The sequence below is a fragment of the Thunnus albacares genome, chromosome 13, assembly GCF_914725855.1.
Source record: "Thunnus albacares chromosome 13, fThuAlb1.1, whole genome shotgun sequence".
NCBI classification, from domain to species: Eukaryota; Metazoa; Chordata; class Actinopteri; order Scombriformes; family Scombridae; genus Thunnus; species Thunnus albacares.
In genome coordinates this window covers 9,830,065-9,856,784 of record NC_058118.1, presented here as the reverse complement: position 1 = coordinate 9,856,784, position 26,720 = coordinate 9,830,065, and the positions used below count along the sequence as shown (strand labels likewise).

Genomic DNA, 26,720 nt, shown 5'->3' with positions numbered 1-26,720 from the left:
GCAGGATTGACTATTGTAATGCTCTGCTTTCTGGTCTACCTAAGAAGAATATATCACAACTACAATTGCTTCAGAACTCAGGCTGCATGTGTGTTGATGAAAACCAGAAAGAGAGCACACATTACACCATTTTTAAAGTCTCTGCATTTGCTACCTGTCTGCTTCAGAATTGATTTCAAGATCCTTCTATTGGTTTACAAAGTTCATAATGGTCTTGGTCCTACCTATCTATGCTTTTGTCCTATGTGAACCCTCTAGAACCCTCTGTCTTCTGGTAGTGGACTTTTGATTATACCAAAAGTCAGAACAAAAACCCGCGGTGAGGCATCCTTTTATTACTATGGACAATGTCTCTGGAACAGCCTTCCTGAAGACCCGAGGGCAGCAGAGAGTGTTGATATTTTTAAAAGCAAGCTCAAGACCGACCTTTTTAGCTTGGCTTTTAATCGAATTTTCCTTTTTTTTGTTTTTTAAATTTCTTTATCTGTCTTTTATCTATATGTTTCAGCATGTTTTACTACTTGGTATATCTTTTATTCTATTTTTATTTTCTCGATTGTTTTCCTTTCTATACACTACTTTTTATTTCTGGTTTTACTTACTTCAACACATCTCTTTTATCTTTATCTTTGTTTTCCTTTTCATACCCTACCTTACTTTTAGGGTTTTACTCACTTTAATACATCACCTCTTTTTTTTTTTAGTATTTTATTATCTTTTTCACACTTCAATTTTTGTCAGTTATTTTAATTTGCTACTCTGAATTTTTACATTTTTATCCTACCTCTATTGTTTCGTCATTGCAAATTCATGAGAGTTAAGATTTTCTCAGTTCCTGTTCATAGTAACTTATTTTTTTCTACCTTGCTTGGGTGGGGGTGGGGGGGCTTTTTTGACTTTTCACATCTTACAAAAAGCAGTGTGTAGTCAGGGTCACATTTCAGAAATCTATGACGTGTTAACAGCTCCACCAAATAGTGATTTTGGTAGAGCTGAGGTGTAGTGGGGGTGCAGTGGTGGTGGGGCCTTTTTGGCTTTTCACATCTTGAAAAAAGCAGGGTGTAGTCAGCATCACGTTTCAGATGTCTATGAGTTGTTAACAGGTCCACCAAATAGTGACTTTTCCCTCTAAACTTCTCACATGGTTTCATTTCAATAAATGTTCAAATGATCCAATATTTCACCAAAAATCAAAGATTAGAGAAAAAGTCCAAAAACTGACAACAGATTTGTGTATCGGAACTTTGTGGGAGCAAACCACTACTTTTACTGCAATACTTTAACTAAATCAAGCACTAAGACTTATGGACTTTCATGCAGGACTTTTACTTGTAATGGAGTATTTTTACATTGCTGTATTGGTTCTTTTACTGAAGTAAATGATCTGAATACTTCTTCCACCACTGCACCTAAGTCTAAGAAATACAACCAGCTAAATAAGCTTCAGGGGTGCTGGTAGGTCTTTATGCTAAGATAAGCTAAGCTAAGCTAACTGCCGACTCATCTAACCTGACAAAGAAGCCAATGTCAAACTATTCCTTTAACATACATATGATTTGTTTGAAAAGCACTGGCACTGGCCAGCAAATTATTTTGTTTTTTAGTTATAAGGAAATGTTGGTCACATAAGTTAAATGTGCAGAGGGCAGTGGAAACTTAAACACTGTTACAGATTGTCCATGATTAGAAGGTGCAGAGTCCCCAGATTGCCCCAACACACCATAATGCAATGGCCCACTTGATAGTCATGTTGAAATTATTTTGACTTGAATATTATTCTTGAAACTTGAAATGTGCAAACAAAATGGCTTCAGCAATTTTTGTTCGTTTAAAAACTCCTCCCAGACTGTACACAGTTTTTATGCCTTTTGTGAGTCACCAGTTTAGTGAATCAATTAGGAATTAATTAGACAAAACCCCACTTTGAGAATGTTTGGAACAAGATAATTAGCAACCTGAGAATACGGTATTACAAGAAAAAGGGCAACGAGGGCAATGTGGTGTAATTTTGAGTTTCCATTTGACAACCTGAAGAGGAATAAAACAAGAAGCGAGGAGAAGAGCTATTTACAGTAATTCTGAGTCATTCCATCTGAAACACTAAAGCATTTACTCTGACTTTTGTTCGTACAGTAAGACTCGTGGCAGTTTATCTCTAAGTGGCAGTTCAGAGTGTGAACCATTTCAACACCCTTTTTCAGGCCACTAATACCACAAGAATAGGGGAAGTTAGAGATGAAAACACCTCCCATTGGTGTTGAGAAAGAGATTGGTTGATTTTCAACAAGAATTAACTGAATAACTGAATTTCCTATTGCAAAAATAGCTGAAAAGTCTTAGAACTATGTTAACATATTTCATGAAATATTTGGTGAAAACTTCCATTAATGACTGAATTAATAAGAAAGGGGAAATACTATTTACAAACTGCAGAAAGTAAAATCATTTTATCCTAAGTTCTTTTTCATTTAACATACTAATGATAAAATATCAAAATGATGTTAAATGTTGTTGCACTCAGGTGGCAGGAGCTTGTCGCTGTGGAAATGTGTTATTATTTAGGAAAGGCAGGTGACAAATATGTGACATTCGATGCTTTTTGTTTCCAAGAGGGAAATAAAAATCCACTCTGGAAGATATTTCAGTGAATACTGTTTACCATTTCAAAAATATTTTGCTGAATAATATCCGAGTGAGGGTCTGAATGCATTTGGATGTCCTGAATAGTCATGTTTTCTCATCTAGTGAATTAAATTATGTTTGTTTTAAAAAATTCTAGTACATATCTGATAACTTGCTTTGGTAATCTGGAAATAAAAGCAACCTCCAAGTTACATTTCTTTGAATCGTAGATTAAACATATAAATTACAGATTTGTTCACTACAAAGTAACATGACTTAATGTTGCTTTTATACTCCAGAAAAGCCAAGTGTCACTGGCCAAACGTTCATTTATGTGAAGAAACTGAAGCATTTTGGAGTTGTTGGCATTTCCTCCTCATTGCAGACTGAGGGTAAGATGCCACCATGTGGCCCATTGCAAGACTGCAGCTACAAGTATGACAGCAGCTTTTTTACCCATAAGGCCAAAACTGGATGTAGAGTATAATTATTGTAATACAGAGTTAATGTAAACACATGAATTATACTGGTTTCATATGTCGGTTATTGCAGAAATAGTAGCAACAGTAGCAGAAATAATAGTAGTGAAATGTAGAAACAGTCAGGAAAAGAAAAAGCAGTTTAATCAGACTTTTATTCACTGGTGAAAGGAAGACTTGAAGCAGAAAGATCTGATGAACAACCTGGGCAAGGCACTCTCTGTCATTTTAAAAGATTCATTATGATTATGTCCTTTTTGATTCAAGACAAAACGCAGCGCAAAATCTTTTAATAAATTTCTCTTTCACACATGATGACTTGAGTTGAAATTACACTTGATTCTTAAAAGAAGGCTGTCGATACACGGTGCTTCAGGTAGTACATATGGTACAGCATTATAAAAGTTATTGTCAAAGGCAGGGGAAGGCTTCCAAAGTAGCAACAACTGCATTTTTCTATTTCATGGCAGATACAAGAAGTATATGCAGCAATGGGCAAAAATACTGTATATCAAAATGCATCTTGGTACAAATGACAAATGTTCACTCAATAAGAGACATCAAAATAAAATAAAAAAGAAATATTTATCACTAAAGTACATTCAACTGCAAAATAGTGTAAATAAATCTTTCAAACACTAATTTCTAAATATCTATGAACAAGCAAAACCCTTTTCATGTCTTCATGCCAAAATGAAATCTAGAACAATGGCATGAGGAAGTACATTATGTTCATTTTTTTATGCAAATGTTTTTGTATAGTTCAAGGTGTTTATGATATATATCGCTCAGGGCAGGCGATGAAAGACAATGAAAGGAATTCCTGCAACGCCTGGCTTTTATAGGTCCAATCACATGCATTAGGGTGTTGCTTGTTCCGTCAGCTCATTATCACAGCGGTGAGCTGTTCAATTAGGTAAAAACTAATACTGTCTTCAAAATGCTGCTTGTTCTGAACAACAACTGTTATCTTTGACAAGAACTTCTAGAGTTTTATAATACAAAAATATCCTAAACGGTGTCTTTTTATTTTACACCTTACATCATTTTATCACATCTGAAAAATCCAAATTACAAAATACACAAATGTAATTAAATACATACATTATATCAAAAATGCATGCATCTAAGATACTGCCCATCTCGGACAGCGAGTCTGTTTTGACTAATTTTGCAAACTGTAGTTTTCCAGTGCAGGTTGAGTCAAACTATGTTGTTGCTTTTCTTACCGAGCGTTTATGGTTAAACTGCGATTTTAAGATTTACAGATGAATTTATTGGCATTTGCTCACCAACAAAAGCCAACATGAATGAAACATGGTGACAAATTACACTGTGATTCCTTATGCTAAACGGGATTGTTAGGAACTGGTTATATCAATGCAAAAACATTTTATCATCCAGCATCCTCTCTGATGAGCAGAATTAAATCAGAGGGATTAAACCTCATAAAGGTGCAATTAAATCAACTTCAAATGTCCTTTCCCTTTTTTAATTTGACTGTGAAATTGAATTGATGACATTAATTTACACTAAATTTCAGAGAAAGTGATGAATGAAAGTTTCTGTGTAGAAACAGACAACCTGGATGTTGCCACAGCGGTGTTGTATAGCTGTATACACCGTGTTGTTACTCTGCAGGTAAAATTTGAACTTTTTCAGTGTATGGAGACTTTAAAACCTTTAGCTAGTGATTGAAATGCTTTACAGAAACCATCATAACAAAAAATGCAACTTTGTGGTTAGTATATTTAAATTTTATATTCGCAGATTATTTCAAATATTGAAATGAAGAGTACGCAACTGGATTTCACTGCAGTCGAAGCACACCTGTTTCCTCCTACGGACACGTTGAATGTACATCTTAGGTTTCTAGGACTATTGTGCCATATTATGTCATCAGTTTGGTGTGCAGTTATTCTGCAGATTTTAAAAAAATGTATTTCTCTGAACAATCCCTGTAGTTGTAAGCTGACTAAAAGGTGTTCAGAAAAGCAAAAACAAAAACAGACAAAGAGATCTAAATGAAATTGATCTTTAATATTGCTTTGTGAGTGGGTGTAAATACTGTTTGATTTGTAACCGTTGGTAGATTCTGAATACAGTCAAATAAAATGTAAATTGTAAAATTGCAAAAAATACTGTTCTATTGATGCACCACACAAAAACCTAGGAGTCATAATACACGCATTTCCTTATGTAGATTACAGTGCATTTTCAAACTACTGGCAATGCATCATGGGAGAAACATTATAGTCTGAAAACTCCAGCTTGCTGCTTGTGTACAGCAGAAATACGTCTACAGGTACAGTTTTCAAACTGAAATTTGGATTGGTCTCTGAGCCTTTTATTTGGAAATCATGATACAAAAATGTGACAGAAATATAAAAAGAACTTAAAAATGCTTACTCAATGTGTCATGAAATGTGGCGTGAGCCCGTTACTAATATGCTACATAAACTCCTTGTGAGGAATGTACTAATAAAATACAGTATGTCCCTTTTCAACCAGTGACTTTTCTAAATTCGGAGTTAGGAATGATAACAAATGGGTTTTTCCAGATCCATATTTGTACACTGTGCTGTGCTTGTGCAGCCATTTTCATGTTGTGGATCTGATTTATTTGGGTACAGAGAAAACAGCTTGAGTGAGGCAGGACTGCAGTCCAGGCAGAAGGGCCCAACGCTGTGGGCTTTTGCAACAGTGAACGCAGACATCACATACATTCGAACTCATCGATGCGCTGTTTGGTGTTTCCTGACCGGATCTGTCTGAGGGTCTTGTACTTGTCTCGTCCTGCTTTCATGTTCTCTGCGTGGATGATGTCATTCACTGTCTTCTTGGTCTCATCCCGAGCGTTGGCCAACTCTGAGCTTAAAGCCTGGAAAACACAGTCATCACAGTATTAATACATATCTCACCACTATGTTACAATGAGCATGTGGCACTCACTCTTATCCCTGAATGTGCAAAACATGATGATAAACAATTTTTTTAGTGATTTGCATCTGTTTTTTCCATCTTACTTGGCCTAAATTTTGAAAATCCTTCTCTATCATCTGTCTGTATCATCTGTTTCTCTTTATCTTCCTCTCCTCCTTTGACTTTGGAAGGGATTTAAAAAAGGAAATCAATGTGAGATGGTGAGTTTGGCCTGGATTAACCTCATCAATCTACTTCACGAGAAGAGTAAGTGTCTCTAATTTTTGGTGCAATCATGTTACCTACTTGCACACTGAAGCTGGATAACTGACACACCGACTCTCATTTGAAAACAGGGAAGCAGTAATCAGACCCACTTGGCCATTGTGTGTTTTCTATTTATTAATTTAAACACATTAAACATTCTAATTAAAAAAAACCTTAAAAGCCACTTAAAAAATACGTTATGTAAGATTGAAATTCTACAATTACCCTTCTGATCTATAACTCCAAAAATGTATTGATTGATCTACTGAATCTACTGAAGATATGAACGCAGACTTACGAGTAGATGTTTCTGCAAACGTTCGTTCTTCTCAGCCTCGGTCATGCGCTCCTCTTCGCTGCGGTCCTTGTATGTGGCGGCGGCCGTGAACTCGGCGCTGGCTTCGGCGCTGCTCTCGTCGTTCTCGTCATGCTCATTCTCTGCGGGCTCCTGAACATGAGCTGCCATGACTTTGTTTTTAAGCTCTTCTTTGGTCTTCTCCAGGTCCTCCTGCACCATGGTGGCCTGAGGGAACACGGGAATGCTGATGAAGTGATTTTGCGCTACATTTATGACCACATCCTTGTAACGATGAGTAAAGAGAGAGATTCAATGGATAGAAATGTACATGTATGACCATTTTGATGGCCAAGCAAACTGACAAGAGTAGGTTTTTATTAAAAGTAGTGTTTCTCCATGAGTGTGTACTTAAATAATGACATTAATGAAAAAATGACCACTGCTCATTATTGATTACCAGAGCCTAAAGTGATGCATTTTCTCCTCCTCTCTAATTTATCCATGTTTCCTCTGCCTTGTTTTCTCTACTTTCTACTTTTTTTCTACTACTTCTTTATTTCTTGGATACTTTTATATAAATACAGTATATATCGCAGTGCTAGTGCTATGAACGAATATGAGAAAAAGAGCCAATTACGACTAAGATTGGAATGTACTCTGACCATTTGCCAACAAGGAAACCACCACTAACTACAGCACAGCAGCCTTTTATGAGCCAGAATATTATAATGGGGCAAAAAAAGTCAAACAGGATTTCCTTAAAACAAAGACAGCCGTCACCACAAACAGCATGAGTCACGCTGCCCAAAGGGGCCGGGCTGGCACACATGGTTTTTTACTAAAAAAGACAAGAGGCGAACTGGGAGCTTTAACCCCTCCCCCAAAAAACACACAACAACACAATCCCAGGAATGTCTGTCGTCATTCTGTCCCGAGGGAGGGGCCGTGTGATCAGACTGAAATGATGTTTGATGACGGCCTCATATTCTGCCTCATGTCAGATGTAGACAAAGGCCACATTCAGCTCATTTTGAATGCTACTATAGCTGATCAGGCAACACCGGTGACATTAACTCACATTTATGTTGTTGAATGAGTTTTTGTTTAGTGATTATGAAGAAAGGGAAGATACAGAATAGAGATTTAACCAGAGGCACAGCCGTGATGCCTGTAATGCATAATTGTATTGTTTGCCACCTGAAAGACGAGGAGGAAGAAGAAATGTAGCTGTTTTCTGGTTGTTTTTGAGTGTCATTGTGAACCTTCTATGTGGACCTATTCATGTTGTGGTCTTTTCCACAGTAAACAGTGTTCTCATAGTGATCTACTTTTGAATCTTGTATTATACAGTATGTTCTCTTGTACTTTAATTTCCAGCAACTACGACTGTCACTGCAATCGAAGGAAGATGACATTTGGTTACGATAAATGTTGACTTTACCTTCTGTTGCCACTGCACTGCCTCATCTTCCTTCTTCTTCTTGGCATCCTCCAGGAGGGAAATCTTTGAAGTCAGATCAGCCAACTCTGTGGCCTAAAAGGACAACATTCTCTTTTTATTGTCAAATTGATATTTGAAGCATCAGAACACACATTTTTTAAGCCATGACATCCCTACATTTTTTTTAGTTTCAACACCTATGATTAGACAAATAGTTTCTGCTAACTGACCAGGTGCTCTTGGTTCTTCATCTGGTTCTCTGACTGTTGCAGCAGTGTCACCCTGGCATCCTCAGCCTCTTTCAGCTCAGTCTCCAGACGTTCAGCCTCCTCCTGAGATCGCTTCCTCTCCTGCTCCAGCTCCAGAGCCCGCTGCGTTTGCTCCTCCAACTCTGCATAGACAGAGCACGAGCACAATGTAACGTAAGCATTAAAAAACATTGTCACCATTCATTACAGTACAACAAGCTGTTCTTTGTGTTCTGACAGGTCACCCACCTTGTTGGGCTTTCTTTGTCTGCTCCTCAATCTGCTTTAATCGCTCCATCAATTCCTCCTTTTCCTTTTCAATCTTTTCCTTTTCCTTTTCTGCAACTTCTCTTTTCCTCTTTTCATTCTCCAGCAGAGCCCTAAAGGAAATACAGACAGTACACAATACGAGATATTAGGTAATCTTTGTTATATAAAAGTCAATCATAACAACAATCAAGAACACTCTGTTCTATAACTTTCAAAAGTAGAACAGTATTATACACATGGTGCATAAAAATCTACTAGTAACACATGCTTGTGTCACACATTTCTACAACTGCTGTCACAACAAACAAAACTGACCCTCTTCTTGCAATGATGAGGTTATTTTTTCAAAACAAGTCACTCTGCTGCAATATACAGTAACACGCTGTGCTCACAAATTGTGGTTATTACATGTTTTTGGCACATTTAGTTGGCTATACCCTGAATTTGCTAAATGCTCTTTTTGAGCAACGTAGAACGTTCTTTCAAACATCAGAGGTCACAGCGTAGGACGATCAAAATTATATGTTTCCTCTGATGAGGGTGTTATGACTCTTACCTCTCCATCTTCTTGTGATTCTTCTCCTCCCGAGCCTGAGCCTTCATCTGCTGCACTTCAATGGTGTCAGGTTTGCGGCGGCGCATATACAGCTCATGGTTGCCCATGCATAGTGCCAGAATGCGCTTGTTGATGCGCAGTCTCGGAGCATAGAATACAAAGTCCTACAACAACAACATTAAAGACTTTTAATATAAGTTATACACAGACAGGTGACTCATCAGTAGGTTTATATTTTTAAGAGTTGACATACAGGTGCTTTCTTGTCAATTGGTTTAATGACAAACTTCTTGTCATTGAAGGAAATGTTCCTGATTTCACTCCAAGGAAATCCAATTTTGGGCGTCATTCTGTTGAAGACAAAAACACAAACTCAGATTCAGCTGCATGACATTGTGCATAGAAATTAGTACAGATAATAAATTCCAATTATGCAAAGCATTGCATAATGACAACGAATGCATTGTTGTGTAATCACTCACTTATCATTCTGTTCATAAATGTTGAGTCCCAAAGCATCCACACCCAACCAAAGTTCTGTTCCTTTCTTATTTTTGATGCTGAAGTAGTTGACTCCATACATCTCGAGATCTTGAGCAATCTTCAGATACTCCATCATGGATTCCTCTCTGTGGACAAAGAAGATCCGTCTTTAGTTAGTGCTAAAGAGATAAAGGAGCACAAAAGCATTGGCTGTTAAGAGTTGTATGGGTTATGAGAGTGTGAAGCAGTAGTCTACACTCTGCCTGACCCTGGTCACACCACACAACTAATCAGACAATGCTGAGCTCAAGGTGGCATGTCCCAGGGATGTGTTAAATGTACAGCAACAAGGTGGAAAACAAACCTTGAGAAGAACAAGACAATAAGCAGGAAAGTTCAAGCTACACATTTTCAAGGTAGTGGAGTTAGATTGTGACCCAGTGTTTGCTAAAATGTCTTAAGACCAGCAGCAACACTGAGAAGAAGACTGAGAAATGAGTGTGAGGGATCCCCTTGAAATACCACTTGTGTGCATATGTGTTTCAGCGGTTACCTCATCATGCCCTTGTGCTCTTCGTGCCACACTTGAATCCTCTCCTCCCACTGGTCCTTGCTGAGTTTGTGCTGGTCCAGAACTCTGAAGAACATGAGACATCCGAGTGTCAGAAGTCATGCAGGGAAAAATGTCTCATACTGCACAACAACACTGGCTGATAGGGGACCTCTATCTGACACTAACTGATATCAGAAACCTGCAGTGTTGATAATGACAGCGTTACCTCTGAGGGAGCAGTGGTTCACTGGACAGGTAGCCTGGTGTGTGGACTTCCTTGTTGTAGTCAGCATACTTGGCTTGCACTGCATAGGAGGCCAGGAGGACTGCAGTCTCTGGAGGGCAGTAGATGTCGTCATTTAAGATTCCCTCCTTCACCTGCAGGAAGAACAGCCGCTGCGTGGCATCCTGGATTAACTCCTCTGACACATCCTCGGGGAAGAATTTGGCACGGAACTTAAACAGCAGCGGGCTTTCCTTCCTCACATCCTGGGCCGTCACCTAAAATAAAATGTCACATGAATTGAGGTTAGAGGTATACATCTGTAAATAATTCCACAGAATAGTTCAGTCTTGACCAAGGAAGGTAGAAGTGTGTACTGGATAATTCTTTTGTTGTGAGGCAAAATATTGAAGAGCTCACCTTCTTGTTGAGCTTGAGCCATGTAGAGAAACCCTTTGTATCCTGGTACTGGAGTCCAAAGTACCAAACCTCCCGCAGTCCAATGGTCTTAACAACCTTTAAACAAACAAGTGTAATTAATGTGCCTCCACAGGCAACAGGTGTCTTGGGGAAAGAATATTTTTCATGCTACATCAAACAAATACACATACAAATACAAATATTTTGAAGGCTAATATTTGACAGTAATGTAGGGGTTAAAAATACTCCCAAAAATACATCACATGCAAAAACAAACAAAAAACAGAACTTGTGACAGTCTGATGACAGATGATGAAAGAACAGATGGAAAATGGAAATTATTAGTATCTCATACCTGGTCAAAGAGTTGCTTTCCTGTTGTATTAGGCTGAATGGCAAACTCCAGTTCAGCATCCATTGTGGTGACTCTTACACTAATCTGTGGAAGAGAGCACATTGGAAGAGGGATTATAATTCTTGGCATGATCAAGGAGATTTCTGACTCTTGTGTCTCAAAGACGCAGATCACTGATCAATCTATGAATAATGTGAACTTTTCAGAATTTGCCCTGTTTCAAATGACTTTACTCAAGTGATTCAAGATGGAAAGTTGAAAATAAAAAGAATCAAAATCGAAACAGCAGAACCAGAGATATCATCTTTTTTATGCCACGCATTCTTCTTCCTTGTCAAGAGCCGCGCCTACATTACCCATAGTGCAACTCAAGTTGGAGACTGAGGTGTGTTATGCTAGTAGCTGCTCATGTAGCCCTGAGCTGCGAGCCTCGAGCAGAGATGAGGAATGAGCTGCAGAGATCTGGTAACCTCACTTCTTTCTAACTCTACACCCCAGAATCACTTGTGGTAAAATATCAGAATTGTGCACCTCTTGAACCAAAAAAAGTTTCATACAACTTTTTTCATACGCAGTAGCACCTAGCCTAGCACCAAGACCCGTAAACAGACAATGATTTTTTGAAATCAATGTACCCCTTTAAGATGAAAAAACTATATTTTTTCACATGTAAAATTAGAAAATGTCTTCCTTCGATGCCCCCCCCCCAGTTAAAAAACCCTTGCTGACCCAGGGACACAGGGATGAATGGGGTGATGGGTTGACAGTAACAAAATTATATCTTGATATAACTCATGAAAGATCATCTTTCTTGGCCCCATACTGTGTACAACAAACATGCCAATCTGGCTCTGTCTCAGTATAGAACTTATCTACAGGAAGTAACCACATCCTCTGGTGGCTGGGCCTTGTGAGGCGCTGCTGCTAAACACTGAGCTCTCATGAGAGTCGCCTACATCCTGTCATGTATCAACCAACCTGTCAGCTTTCTGTAGCATGAAATGAATAAGAGTAGGCTGTGTAATGTAGGTTTGTTTCCTCTTCAGGTAAAACAGCTTGTTATTTAGCCAGTGAGGCACTTCTTATTTAAGTGTCTAAGAATGTTTGTGTTAGGCCAAATTATATGTCAAGAGTTGAATACATGTATTTAACCTAGTCCCCCTCAAAGAGGTCGCCCAGAGAATAAATTGATTCTGTGTTTAGTAAACTGACCATGTAGGCATTTCTCATTTTCTCTGTCCTCTTCGAAACGACAAAAACAGCAGCATGTATGTCTATTGGGAAATAACTGTGCAGGCTGAGGCCCACGCCTGCCCTGAACAACAATGGTATGCATTATTTCCCAGTTGTGTGGCTGATTAGAGTTGCGTTCTTTCCCACTCATGTCAGCAGGACCCCATTTACTGCTCAGGACACTTGCGCCTGTGTCACTTCCTGTCATCACCAGCAGTCAGGCCTGGAGTGAAACCTACAATCTGGGCCTACACTGAACTCCAACGCAGATGCCTGGAGACGTCTAGACATATCGCTCTTCAAACTGACAGTTATGAACTCTGATGAAGATTTTTTCATTTGTGCAGTTCATGACCACCCTGCTGGGGTTTAAGCAGTTTCATTTCCTGAGTCAGAATGGCTAATCTTGCATGAAAAAGGAACTACGCTCATACATTTTCTGCCTGGTTAGGGTGTGTCTCTCATGGCCAGAATTCAAAAACACTTAACTCACTATTATTAGCACACACTCAAAAACACCCCGCTCAGTACCACGTCATGTTTCCATGCTCTACTCTTAACAGTTTTTCTCACACCAAAACTAAAGTGGAGAATAAATTCTTCATTCTTTTAACGATCATATATTTAGAGGCATATCTACAGACTCTTTCTGACAGTGTTGTATTTGATATTTTGCGTTTTGACAAGCTACACACTTACTGAATGAGACGTATGTCTCCATTTGCTTAATCCTTGCTTATTGTTCTGTGTCCTATTACAACTACTTATTCCATACAACAGATGTGTTGAGTAAGTCCCGTGTCACTAAAAGTAATATTAAGGATTTCCAATGAGCTAACAGCTGTTCACTTTAATGTGAATATACTGAGTCTCTCTCTCTCTTTCACATCTAGTTAACGTCACATCAAGATAATTGTACAAATGGCTAAAAATCCAAATAATTTAGAAATTGGCCCAATAAATTAAGACTTAATAATAACTAATGACTGTTTTTATACAAGCTGACTGATTGCTGAAGTAATATCATCGAGAGAGAAAATTAAAGCATTACCTAACAGTTGTAGGAAGTGAACAAGCTTAAAAATACAAACAAAAAAAACTATATGGCCAATAAAAAGCTTATGCAAAAATGGAGAAGTTAACCCAAAAGTAAAACCTGGGAAACACCACAGGTAATTTTGCCAAGGAAGAGGAAGTGAAACTTCCAGAAAAGGCGAGATTTAAATAACAGAAAAGCCCAGAGTACGCCCAGTGATGGAGACACAGTCTAGCATGCATTCTTCATGTACTTCCTGGTTATATTAAAAAGTTCACTAAAAATATTATACTGGGAACACTTGACATCCCAACACTCAAGACTCACCGCCCTTCCATTTCCACACCAGTGTTATCTCAGTGTGCTGTTCACAATCACAATCCTTCCAACCAAAGCCAAGACGACAAGGAAGATGCTCGTAAGTGGAACAGGGAGGAACAAAAATGTGGACCACATCCTTATGTATATGTATGACTATATGTATCTTTAGTGTGACAGAGGAACAGGATTTGTAATCAGAAGGATCCCTTCATTGTGTTAATACCCTGGTTAATTTTACATGACCATACCTGGTTCTTAGAAATTCCCAGTGTGACAATATACTTTGTATGAGTGGTTATCTCTTCACATCAGCGCATCTCACAACCAATCATTCTTTTAAATACCATCTTAAGTGTGACAAACATAACCAAAGTCACTATACATATAATAATGGCTGATAAATCTGAGACATACTTCTGAGTTAATGCCATCCATAACAGTCACACAAGATCAGCAACTAAGGTCAACAACTTCTTAATAATGGATTCACTCACAGCCTATCTGAAAGACAAACTGTGGTGTAAAAAAGCCAAGAAAGAATAAACAGTTATATTAAAATGACCTCAACACTCCTCACAACATACACTACAGCATACAGTTGACAGTTTAGGCAATGCCAAGCTGAAAATGAAGTGTGAAAATGTGGAAAAATGTGATGGTGATGACCTATCCTGTGTGGGGCAAAGCACAACAGCCTTGTTATATTATTGCTTGAAGCCAATAATACAAGAGAAATCATGTGAAAAGACTTGTGAGCAAGACAACAAGCATGTTTATATCCTCTGAAGCCAATATACAAATACTGCTCTTTAATAGAGAACTGGGTTTGCAGTGAGCCCCAAGGAAAATATCTATATGCTGCAAAATACAATTCAGTCTCTTATTTCAGTCATTTGGGTTTCCTCTTTGAGGTCACCTTGTGTCAAAGTTGAAATAAGTTAAACACTGGGCACAAAAGTTCTGCCATCCAATGAAAGCCTATAGCTAAAGCTGACAAACTGGGTGACAGGAAGCAGGAGGATGGAGAAGAGGATGAGGTTTATTTCTAAGTAGGGGAAACTACACACACACACACACACACACACACACACACACACACACACACACACACACACACACACACACACACACACACACAAACACGGAAGAGGGGTCTTTTGGAGCTGTTTCCCATGACCAGTGTTTATGGAATTGATCAAAACAAGCATACAGAGAAAGTCTCTTTATTATTCTTAGCTAAAGCAGCCATTGCTGTGGTGTCAGGTGCTTTCTCCTCTCTTCTCTTCTTCATTTACACCAGATTCTGTTGAATGGTTTTTTTTTTATCATCTTCTTTTGACTGTTTTATTTCAGACCTGTCATTTTGGTCCTCAGTATGTTTCTGCCTCATCTGACGTGTCACCGGCTTGAACATCTGTCCCGCACTGCCCCACTAGTTATGATATTCATACCATGTCAGTTAGATGCTCATATAGACATTTTGACTTGTCATTGCAGGAAAAGCACAGGTAGAACTGATAACTGTCAATTCAAGTGTGACGTGAACTCATACTGTACTGGTGAACCATCAAACTATACCAGGGCCATGAATCTGTAAAACCTAAATGGAGTTCAGCCATTCAACATTGTTATTAATTGCACCTGTGAATTTCCTGTTTTGAAATGTCAAAATCATAGACTGTATATGAAGATGAGGTGTGAAATCACCCATTGGTTCTGTGTTGGAGCCGGTCTGAAGCCAAGAGATGCAGTTCATGGTTAGCGCCATCTTTTCCATTTGACTCATTGAAAAAATGATAGACTTGAGGCTTTTTGAATGGGAGTCAACTGGAGCCAGCATCTAACGGCTGTCAGTGGCTTTGCACTTTAAAGTATTTCCACATTGGCTTTAGCCTCAATCTGTGGTAGTTGGATAAAATGTGTGCTTTGAGAAAGGTCAATACCTTGCCAGATTTACTTAAGTTGCCTCAGCGTTCCTGTTCAGCCTGCCAACCTTTAGTCTGATGACCTACTGCGTTCCTTTTGTAATTGTTTGCCTGCCGTCACGCTGCAAGAAAAGACTATTTTTACCCCACTGGCTTTGTCTGCCAAGTCTGCTTTTAAGTTGAAATCATGTGTTAAGATTGTTACAGCTATATATATATATAAATGTAGAATCAACAAAATGATTCTACAGCAACATGGAGGTGCTAATGCTTATCTAACTAAATATTTGATATGTCTAATATAACTTTTCATATACATAATTCCATGTTTCCAGAGCACTGTAGTTCAATCCTCACAAATTACCAAACCTCCTGCAGTTCTGATAACATGTGAAGGTACATCCAAGCCCATGTAGGGTATTTACTTCATCAAACTTTCAGTGAAAGCATGTTAAGTCTTGATTTGTTCTTGCTGCTCCTCACTCATACTTGTTAACAGGAGCACGGTTGCCATAAAAATCAGTAGCAGAGGAATGATGCTGAATCATCAGCAGATCAAGAGCAGGACACAATGTTTACCACATAAACACAACAAGAAAGCTCACTGTTGTGCTTTGCTCATGCTTATCTTTTATGTACACAGTTTGAATGTTGCTGGTTTTACTAGACACTTTCATTTAAAGGAGTGTCAAATAATCAATTCATTCATCTAAATGTTATGAATGTAATAACTATAATGGTAAACTATACCCCACACAACATTAGATGATTTCAACTGAGAATAGTTAAGATCGATTCCAACAGCGGCCATAAACATCGACAGAGTAGGTATATAAAAAAGATGACCAGAGTACTTACTTTCAGAAATTTGATTTTCTCACAAAATCCAAACAGAAAACATTAAACTATCTGTGTGTTACACCCAAAGTTTTGATTGCAGTTTGTCCACCAACTCTACCTCTACAAACTGTTAATCTGCTCTGCTATGTGCACTACAGACTCATTTAATCCCCTGCTTGCATACCTCTGGGTCTTTCCATTTGCCATTTCTCCATAGCCACACTTGTTGAAAGTTTGGTCCTTCTAACAAGAACACTACATCTGTCATGATTTCTACACAGTGGGCTAAAATTGGTGAGTTATGCTCAAGTTTTGAACAATAGGCTGCTTTTGTATTTACGGATGAAAAGTAGATATCAGTAACATTATTCAACAGTTATCATTTGGGTAAAATTGCTTGCTGTACTAACAAAGCAACAACACAGTAACTTATTAACAAATTTTAATGTAGATACAGAAGATGAAACTGTAGCTGTTGTTAAGGCCTAAACAGTAGATCAGTGAACTGGAAAATCATCTTTTTGTTACAACATGATCGACTGAAACAGTCAGATTTTAGCAATAAAACCAAACAGGATATAATTTCTGTCTTTGTTTAGTCTGTGAGAAAAAAGAGGCTTTTTAAAAATGACCATATGTGCACTGGGGATGCTTATGATTAAAGCAGTTAATAAGTCGCAACTAAGCATCACAGCAACATCTGAGCCATTTGAAAAACGAATACAGCTCCGTTAAGATGTCAAATAACTCTTCAAAGTCTGACAAACACAGACTAAAAGTGAATCCTGAACTTGTTGCACTGCTGTAATGCAATCTAAAGTGGTGCATGGCATCTGAGGACCACGCTGGGGGAAGCAGGGTGGAGAACAGCTAGACCGTGATGTGAAAGTCCATATAAGGCTGCAGGCGAGGAAATTACCAGAAAGGAACTGATGTAAGTGCAGAAACCTTGAGTCACAATATGACTTCCTTGGGAAACTGAGGCACTGCCAAAAGGAGCACAGCAAAGGCAGAGTTTCTTAATAATTATTGTTTTCGTGAGCATCAAGGTTGTTACAGTTTACCAAAACATTAAATAAATAAAGTATGTTTGAAAAACTAGGTCACCAAAACAGTTAATGGAAAAACTTTTTTTTTTTTTTTTTAAGCCTGAACTTGTTCTGCCTGAGCCAGCTTGTTGTGGATGTGGCTATGAATCGGGAGCACAACTTTCACTGGGAGCGAGCTTTGGAGGTTCTGCTGAATCAGTGTATCTAACTTCCCCCTTTCATACAATTTGTGTTGCAATAACAGGTCTGTGTTTTAACCATTTCGTCGTTGATACCACAATCCACCAGGTGCGATGATACTGGGAAGGGATAACTTTGTATTCTGACAAGATATAGCTTAATGCAGCTGCACAAAACTGCTCCCTAGTTTATATTTTTAGCTCTGGCAGCAGATCATAGGTTGCTAATCGATGAATATAAACCTTATTGTTCTACATATCCCACAATCCTTCCTTGTCATCATGCATTGCCCTGTACTGCTTCCTTTTCATCATCTATTCTGTCCACTACCAGTTTCCTCTTTTCTAATGTTGCTGCTTTATCATGCACAGGCAAAGGCCTCTACAACACAGCTGCACTTTTCCTGTAGCAGCCCGTCATTTGTGAACTGATTATGATTGCCTAACAGCTTCTTTTGAGGTCCCCAGCTGTCACTGCAGTAGCTGCTTTACACATAAGCTTCAACAACTTCTGGTGTTGTTGAGGCTAACTGTGTCCCTGCTGCACTCTGCAAAGATTTGGCTCTAAGTGACAAGCTAAAAATATATATCAAGAGCATAGTAAACACTTGCAGTGTTGAAATGTAAATAAAACTCCACTGTGTATGTATGATGGCATATTGTATTAATCATGACTGCATTATGGAAAATGGCTTAGAATTAGCACTTAAATTGCTAAACTGGTAACTTTAACCTCTTATTACACAGAGGTATACCATCACCACGCTCTGTACTATTCATAATGATGCACAAAACACTACATTTAAACACTGCACTGTTCTAGGAAGGCACAGATTCAGATTCCTCCTTGCAGTACATAAAATTTCAAGCAACATGATATGAATGGATATGTCCATTTATAGCTAATAACTAAAGAATACCCCTTTGTTATTAACTGCCCCAATAGCAAAATGTTTACTACTCAACATTTACATAAACAGTTATTTAAAAGTTTATTTCAGAATGATATGATTAGAGGCATATTTTTCAGAAAGAAACAAGGGCAGTGAGGTCTCTTTAAGAATATACTCTAAATGCCAGGATGCTATGTTTTTTTTCCGGCTGACAGCTGGAAAAAATATTGAGGAAGTACGGGTACTAGCAAAAACACTACTGCAGGAAGAGAGCAGCTACAAGTCATGGTACCATTTGTATTTCTCTTTGTACTGTGGAAGTGCCTGAATTCAGTTTTCATGATATGGAAAGTCAGAGGTGCATTTTATGTATCTGCTATTTTGCTGCTGCCAAATGTTATTTATATAGTGTTTATAACATGGGGTACATTGTGAACTGAAAGCAGGTAGCCATGGTGGATCAGACACACAATCTGGAGTTGCTCCATAGAAAAAAACAATTTGATTAAATGAATTACACTGCACTATGACATGTAAATGGCCTTGTGTAGTATCACCTTCATCTCATGGGTCACGAGTGAGTTTTTTGTAATGTTTCCTTTATTGTCAGAGTGTCCATGTGGGTATCGTAAGCTCAAAACCAACAGATTTTTAGTTTTTTTATTATCTTAATTCAATAGACATTATACCGAGTCAAAGCCCAACATTTCCTCTCACTCTTTCATCGGGGGGGGGGGGGGGGGGGGGGGGGGGGGGGCAAACAGAAGTGATGTTAGAAACCACTTTCACTTTTGTGAAAGCCACTGAAGGATGTTTAAGCGCTGGGCTTTGACTCATCACATTTCTGTTTGAATAAAAGAAAGAGTGAAGTGTGTGTGTGTGCGGCCCTCCTTCTCTTCTTTGTTCAGAGCTACACCAGCACCAGCCCAAATCTACTGAGCTCCTTCATCTGAAATCACAGAACAGTCTTATCTGTGGCAAAATGGCATAATAGCATTAAAAGCTCCCTCTTATGCCACCTCCACGTTTTAAGTTTAGCCTCCATTTGCTCCAGCTTTAGGCAGTCTGAGAGCACAGCTGGGCTGAATGACAGTTCAGATCCCTCCTTGTTGGACCTGACTAAGAGGGAGGGAGGCCTTGGGAGGACTAGCTCGCTGTGCTACAGCAGGCCACACTGCGGCTTCCCCCCGATAAAAAACCTCTCCTAAAAATGTGATATCTGGCTCTTCAGTGGTGTGGAGAGCTTTACAGTAACGTCACACCGCACCATAGCGAGCCTGAAGGCCTAAATGAAAGATCTGATTTAAGGCGCTAATTTTAATGAACAGAGAGGCGGGAGCGCGCACGCGCACACACATAACGGAAAGTATCGGTAATCCTCGGCTGAGTTTTAAATCATATAAATGACTTTTAAATACCGTAAATTAGATGTCAAAGAGATAGTATGTGATGAAATAACAGTCACTATGAAGTTTCAGCGTCAAACTGTGAGTCATAATGAGGATATTAACGTTACAGGACTATTATTGGAGAGAGAGACAAAAAGAGAGATTTTTTTAATGAGAATATGAAAGCAGTGTTCAGTCTTACCGTCTTCGGCATCTTTCCTTTCTTTTACGTCCGGTTCAGCTTTTATAAAACAGAGTTAGTAAAACAGACGAGCGGTTAGCGAAACCAGAGGAAAACTTTTTCCCATCAGAACAAACGGCGCCGATCAAACGTGACTTTTAGCTTCAGCACGAGGAGTTGTTTCCAGCCTGACGCTCGTGGGAGTATATTTTTCTTTGTTTCGCCTTAAAGTGAAATAGACTGAAAGCTTGATTTCCTGCTAACGGTACCCCTGACTGCAAAACCACACCCAGGCCGATGACAGGACAGCAGCCAGCCAGACTGAAAATGAGGGTTCAGGGTAGCAGACTCCGCCTGCAGCAGCTGCATCATCATGGCTGCAGTTCGCCTTTCTCAACCCTCAGCAGCGCTTCACCCTCACAGACACAATAAACACAGCGCCGTAGTCTCATGCTCAAAATAATTGCTCTAATTCATGGATCAGAAAAATTCATCATCAGACTATCATATAAAAACCATTAAGACACGCCTAACATGGGCCCATGGTTATAAAAAGCCTGCAACATACCTCACAGAATGAAGTAGTAGAAAGTGTTTGTATTAAGTCAATTGGCATTCATTTCAGCTTGAACTTATTGTGTCTTGTTTAGACGGGGCGGCCATGTGCTTATGATGGCCTATTGCACACACCCTGGCATTGTATGTGGGACCCAGTGGACCAGTGTTCATCATCCATGCATCATTAAAATCTAAGTTGTCACTGTGTTTCTTTCTGCACATACTGTATACCACTAAGATCCACTCTGGTTGGCTTCATATAGTTTTTCAGTACATTAGTTTCAGTGCATCTGATTTTGATCTCTGTGTTCTCTCTGTTACAGACATAAAGGAAGTGAGTGCAATGAACTGTGCATTCCTGTTGTTGAACCCTGAGGAAGAAGAAGATGGTGCAGAGACAGTGCAGAGATCCTGCAAAGATACTGAACCTGTTCCCCTATAAAAAAAAACAACAACAAAAAAACCAAAACAAAACACAGGTTTGAACCATATATGACAGTTGCTTCAGCATGTTACGTTTAAGTAATAACAGGAGATAAGACACAAAAATGCATGGAAAAAAGTCATTAACTCTGGGGTAACCTGATCACAATTTCACTTCCGTAAAGTCAGGTTTTTTAAACGAAAGCAGCACTTGTCAGCTATGAAAGAGGCGTGTCAATCAGTGCTTAAACATGTGAGTTTATCAAGCAGAAAGAGACAGCTGACAAAGCTCCAAAGATGCCAAATCATCTGTGCGCAAATTGCAAACAAAATGAAATATCACAGGGTAAAACCTGAAAATTATTACATCTTGAGCACAGACAAGCTGCAACACATTCACACATAAACAGCAGGAGCCTGAAACTGCCAACTAGTTTTCAGCTTGTATGACCAATGTTGAAGCAGAAATAATAATTTAGTTACATCACAGTAAAATCCTTTTCACAAGATGTTACATCACTTGGTATAACTCTATGTATAACATAAATGCAGGGGGCACAGTTATTGTTACCACACATATTAACATTGGTGCTGTAATAGTGGGATAATGGAAAACATTTAAGCACTGCTCCACAAACTTCCAGCTAGGCTAAGATGTGGTGACTGGGGCGCAGTGGTGGAAGAAGTATTCAGATCCTTAACTTAAGTAAAAGTACCAATACAGGAATGTAAAAATACTCCATTACAAGTAAAAGTCTTAGCAGTAGTAGCAGTAAAGTATTAGCAGTAAAATGTAGCGTGCATCCGTAGCATCAGTGTGTAAGCAGCATGTTACTGTTGTGGCTACTGGAGGTGGAGCTAGTTTGAACTACTTAAGCTAGTTTAGTCCAGTGGTTCCCAACATAGGGGTCGGGCCCCTCCTAAGGGTCATCAGATAAATCTGAGGCGTCGTCAGATGATTAATGGGAGAGGAGAAGAAGAAGAAAAAACAAAGTTCTGATACACAAACCTGTTTTCAGTTTTTGGACTTTTTCTTTAATATTTGAGATTTTGGGTGAAATATAGAATAATTTGAACATTTATTGAAATGAAACCATGTGAGAAGTTTAGAGGGAAAAATTATGGAGCTGTTAACAACTCATAGACATCTGAAATGTGACCCCGATTACACACTGCTTTATGTAAGACGTCAAAAGCCAAAAAGGTTGGAAACCACTGGTTTCATCTTTAACAATATGTTGTATTTTAAAAGCTTATTATATTATCCATTGTGTCAATTCTTCATCTGAAAAGTAACTCAAGCTGTCAAATAAATGTAGTGGAGTAGAAAGTACAATATTCCCCCATGAAATGTAAGTATGTAGTATAAAGTAGCATCAAATAGAAATACTCAAGTAAAGTACAAGTACCCCATGTACTGTACTTAAGTACTGTACTTGAGTAAATGTACTTAGTTACTTTCCACCACTGCCAGGATGGCAATGGAATATGTGCCCACTCATGCCATGCAGAGGAGTAAGTATTCTGGAAAGTCCACTGGCATCAGGACGGATAAGCTTCTTCAGAGGTTGACCCTGACCTCTCAGGATAACTTTGTTCTTACTGGAATTTACCTCGCTGCATCAGAGTTTTGGCTGGAAAGACACAACCTCGGGCATGTGGACTTTTAGTGTTCACCAGACAGAGCAGGATGACTCATCACTGCTCAGTGCACCAAAACATTTCTTTGTACTACTTCACGCACAAAAGTGCATTCTTGATGCTCTGAAACTTAGCATCCGTCTCTGCTCTGAATGGCACTTCCTGCTCACTCGCACCAGACTGAGAATGTGCGGTCAACACATTTAGTTTCCTGTCGTTTTCTCTTTGCAGCTCAAATCATTTCTGGTCATTAGAGTTGAGAGGCAGACATTTCTCTCCACAGTTGCCTCTAGCTTATGATGTCTTAATCTCTGCTTCCCCTCTTTGGTTGAGTTGACAGTAGCTTTGTATGCTGTGTATATTTAGTTTTTATATGAACTGCATAAACTACAATTGGCCCCCCTCAGCCCCATCACTCATTTCCCTAATTTACAGCAGTCATATTCCTCCCAAGATATTTCTGTTGCTCTTGTGTAACTTTGCAGATATTACAGTACAGAAAATGACAGTGTAGAAGCTGTATGTGGCCTGCTAGTACAGGTTATTAGCCTTGTTTTAAATTCTGCATCTCACTTAGACAGTGTTGTAAATAAAAAAAACCCACAGGATATGCCTATTTAAAACATGGTAGTTATAGTTAACCCCTCTATAATTCATTTAATGAATTCAAGTTCTGATCAGACCTTTATCTCCGAGTATGGCCTCCTAACAAAGATATTAGTTTTATATAAGTGTTCACTTGACAATTTTCTATTAGAATACACGCAAAAACAAGTTATTGCTGAATGTACACTAGTAGAAATTATGACAGCATTCAAGTTTTAAGCTCTGAAAGCTGACTGACTTGGGGAAAAAAAACTAGACTACCTGAAAGAGTCCCTGGACACTGGCCAACGAGGAGCGAGCACAGAACGGAGACGTTAGTGCCTTTGCATGTTGACTCATCCCCATACTCCCATGGCGGGATGACCTCCTGCAATCTGAACTCCCTGAACATGACGCTTACTGGAGCCAAATCAAAGGCAAGATGGTGTGTAATTTTCTCTGAATCAGGGTGTGCGGGGATTAAAATTGTGTCAATCTATCAGCTAGACCTTGAATGAACCACAGTCTCTTCATTGTGCCTTTTATTTATGATACACAGTACTGTAAGTGGTGTCAAAGAAGAACAAAGTAGAAGAAAGTATTTGTGAGTTTAGGGACTGTAAAGTTTTAATGACTTTTAAATCAAAATACACATCACATTTTTTGTAGAGGGTTACTTGTTGCCTCTGTGGTGTTTTATAGAAAAGTTTGGGGTTAAATATTAAAAATTAAAAAGAGTTTTGATGCAGCATACAGCAGATGTACAGAACTACATCCACTCAGATTGAACCATATTAATCGAATTTACAGCCCTGCAGTTATTCAGGAATTCAGTGTTATCTCAAAGTCACTACACATTTATATAGATGATGTTACTACTGAGGAATCAGATTTTCAGGAATCTGACTTGAATTTTGTCTCTTACTGAAAATTGCAGAGGCACTTAAGAATTTAATGTCAACATTTAACCTTCATTGAGATAGTGTCAACAGATGAGATCATGTAGGGGAGAACGGGGTAAACAGAGCCAGTGGGTGAAATGAGCCACCCCCTTTAGGTAACCATAAACAAAAGTAATCATGTGACCACAAATTGAGAAAGTATAGTTCACATTACTCAATCCATCTTGGACTCAAGCACATGGAGAGAGTGGTCAGCAAAACAGAGCAAAAAAAAAATTTTTGTTATGCCAAGTGAATTCATCATGTTACTAAAGTTATCAGTCTTGTATCTTAATTAAAAAAGATACGTTTTGGACATTATTACATGTTAATTTAAGTCAGTGTAAGCTACAAAACAAGGTCATAACCAGCATAATTGTGGATCTGAGCTACTGTGTGAAACAATTTTGCCAAAATGGAGGTTGTGGGGTAAAACGTGCCAGTGATGTTGGGGCAAGTTGAATCAATGGCTCAATTTACCCCCAAAACTATTTTCTGATATTCTAGAGACCAGATACACTGTTCATGTTTGAACCCTGTTACAAGTGTTATAATGTTAATGTTGATGAATAAATGCCCAATTATTAACTAATGTTAAATTTAAGCCACATGCAAACATGCTGTACATACAGATGGGTGACAAATTAAAGGAGAAGCAAACATTAAGTGTCTCAGTAAGGTGTTGGACCACCGCGTACCACCAGAACAGCTTCAATGCGCCTTGGCATTGATTCTACAAGTCTATGAACTCTACTGGAGGAATGAACATCATTCTTCAAAAAGATATTTCCTCATTTGGTGTTTTGATGATGGTGGTGGACAGCGCTGTCTAACACGTCAGTCCTAAATCTCTCATAGGTGTTCAATTGGGTTGAGATCTGGTGATTGTGAAGGTCATAGCATATGATTCACATCATTTTCATACTCATCAAACCATTCAGTGACCCCTCGTGCCCTATGAATGGGGGCATTGTCATCCTGGAAGAGACCACTCCCATCAGGATAGAAATGTTTCATCATAGGATAAAGGTGATCACTCAGAACAACTTTATATTGATTAGCAGTGACCCTTCCCTGTAAGGGGACAAGTAGACCCAAACCATGCCAGCGAAATGCCCCCCAAAGCATAACAGAGCTCCTCACTGTAGGGGTCAAGCATTCAGACCTGGACCAGTTTTTCCTATAATTTCCTTTAAATTAAATTCCTTTAAGTTTTTGTTTTGTTTTGTTTGTCTGTTTACACAAAAGCACATTTACACACACATACTTTCTGTAGCTAAAACACAAATATCATAGTCAAATCTTTACTGAAAATGTTTAGGTAACATGTTGAACAACAGGACACAAACATATGGTTTTACTTAAAAATACAAGTTTTTGCCTTTGTTAAATTGATGGCATTAATAAAGTTCAAGTATTTTTAATTTTATAATTAATTTTTTGATTCTGTGTAATTTTTATATCAGTATTTAATGGTAGCACTATTTTCCCATAGAGTGCTCATTTTACCCCTATCTTGGGGTAAATTTCAAACTTTTTTTGATGGCTCATTGTACTTAAACCATAATAATTAGATAACTAGTTTTCATTTCAATGGGTACACAACAACCTAGGGTATATATAGTAACTGTTATTTGAAACAAATACACTTTACTTCGTTCTCCCCTACAATTCTCGCTGTATGATACTGTGCAGCTCAGCATTACATGTCTGAAGATTCTCCGTAGCCTTTTTCACTATGGTGTATATTGTATTAGTTAAATGGGCTATTTTAGTGTTTGTAAAGTGAGTTTATTTAAAATCATTTTTACTAGCCGTTTTGTGTGCCTGTGTGCTATTACACCATTTAGCCAGCAGATGGTGTGCATGTGCTGTGTAACCTGTTGCGCAACTGCAGCTGCTGTACACACAGAGAGAGAGGGGGGTTGGAGACATTATATGACATTTCAAAGATACTGTATGAAAACATTTAGCCAATAAATCCACAAAAGGGGATAATTTAGCTGTCAATGTGAACATGATGACTGAAATCTAAACTTTTGGGTTTCCCCCCCTCTTTTCTAGGGGAACTTGTCCAGGTTGTATTCTTCCCATTTAATAGTTATTGAATAGTTGGTGCAGAAAATTGGCTTGAATCTCAGGAACTGTTACATACTGCATAAACTGCTGGAGGAGGAGGTCTTTACATATTGATAAATGAACTTTCATAATCAACAAAGGGAAACATTTTGTGACTTAACTTCCCCTCAGACATCACAATTTCCGCAGTTGAACATCCCATGTTGTTTATGTAAAAGTTTGCCACACAAAACTTTCCACACAGTCGTGTTTTTGTAATCTTGTCGAGTCTCTTTCCTGTCTCTTAAAGAAAAAAAAAAAAGAAGATGAAA

General features: G+C 38.6%; 1 protein-coding gene across 3 annotated transcripts; it reads right to left on the bottom strand.

The window, feature by feature from the left end:
- Positions 1–3,238: 3,238 nt before the first annotated feature.
- On the bottom strand, positions 3,239–20,545 carry LOC122995089 (moesin). 3 transcript variants are annotated; one of them, XM_044370087.1, is made up of 13 exons: positions 20,204–20,545; positions 11,138–11,221; positions 10,783–10,878; positions 10,366–10,640; positions 10,140–10,223; positions 9,586–9,732; positions 9,357–9,453; positions 9,104–9,267; positions 8,527–8,657; positions 8,260–8,420; positions 8,030–8,122; positions 6,589–6,813; positions 3,239–5,982 (listed from the first exon to the last, which is right to left on the bottom strand). In XM_044370087.1, exons 1-13 carry the CDS (start codon positions 20,213–20,215, stop codon positions 5,818–5,820), a joined length of 1,734 nt encoding a protein of 577 aa, XP_044226022.1. In that variant the 5' UTR covers positions 20,216–20,545; the 3' UTR covers positions 3,239–5,817. The 3 variants fall into 3 exon arrangements, with proteins under 3 accessions (XP_044226022.1, XP_044226020.1, XP_044226023.1); XM_044370085.1 differs by lacking the exon at positions 20,204–20,545 and having other exon boundaries at positions 11,138–11,239; XM_044370088.1 differs by lacking the exons at positions 10,366–10,640; positions 10,783–10,878; positions 20,204–20,545 and having other exon boundaries at positions 11,138–11,196.
- Positions 20,546–26,720: the final 6,175 nt, after the last annotated feature.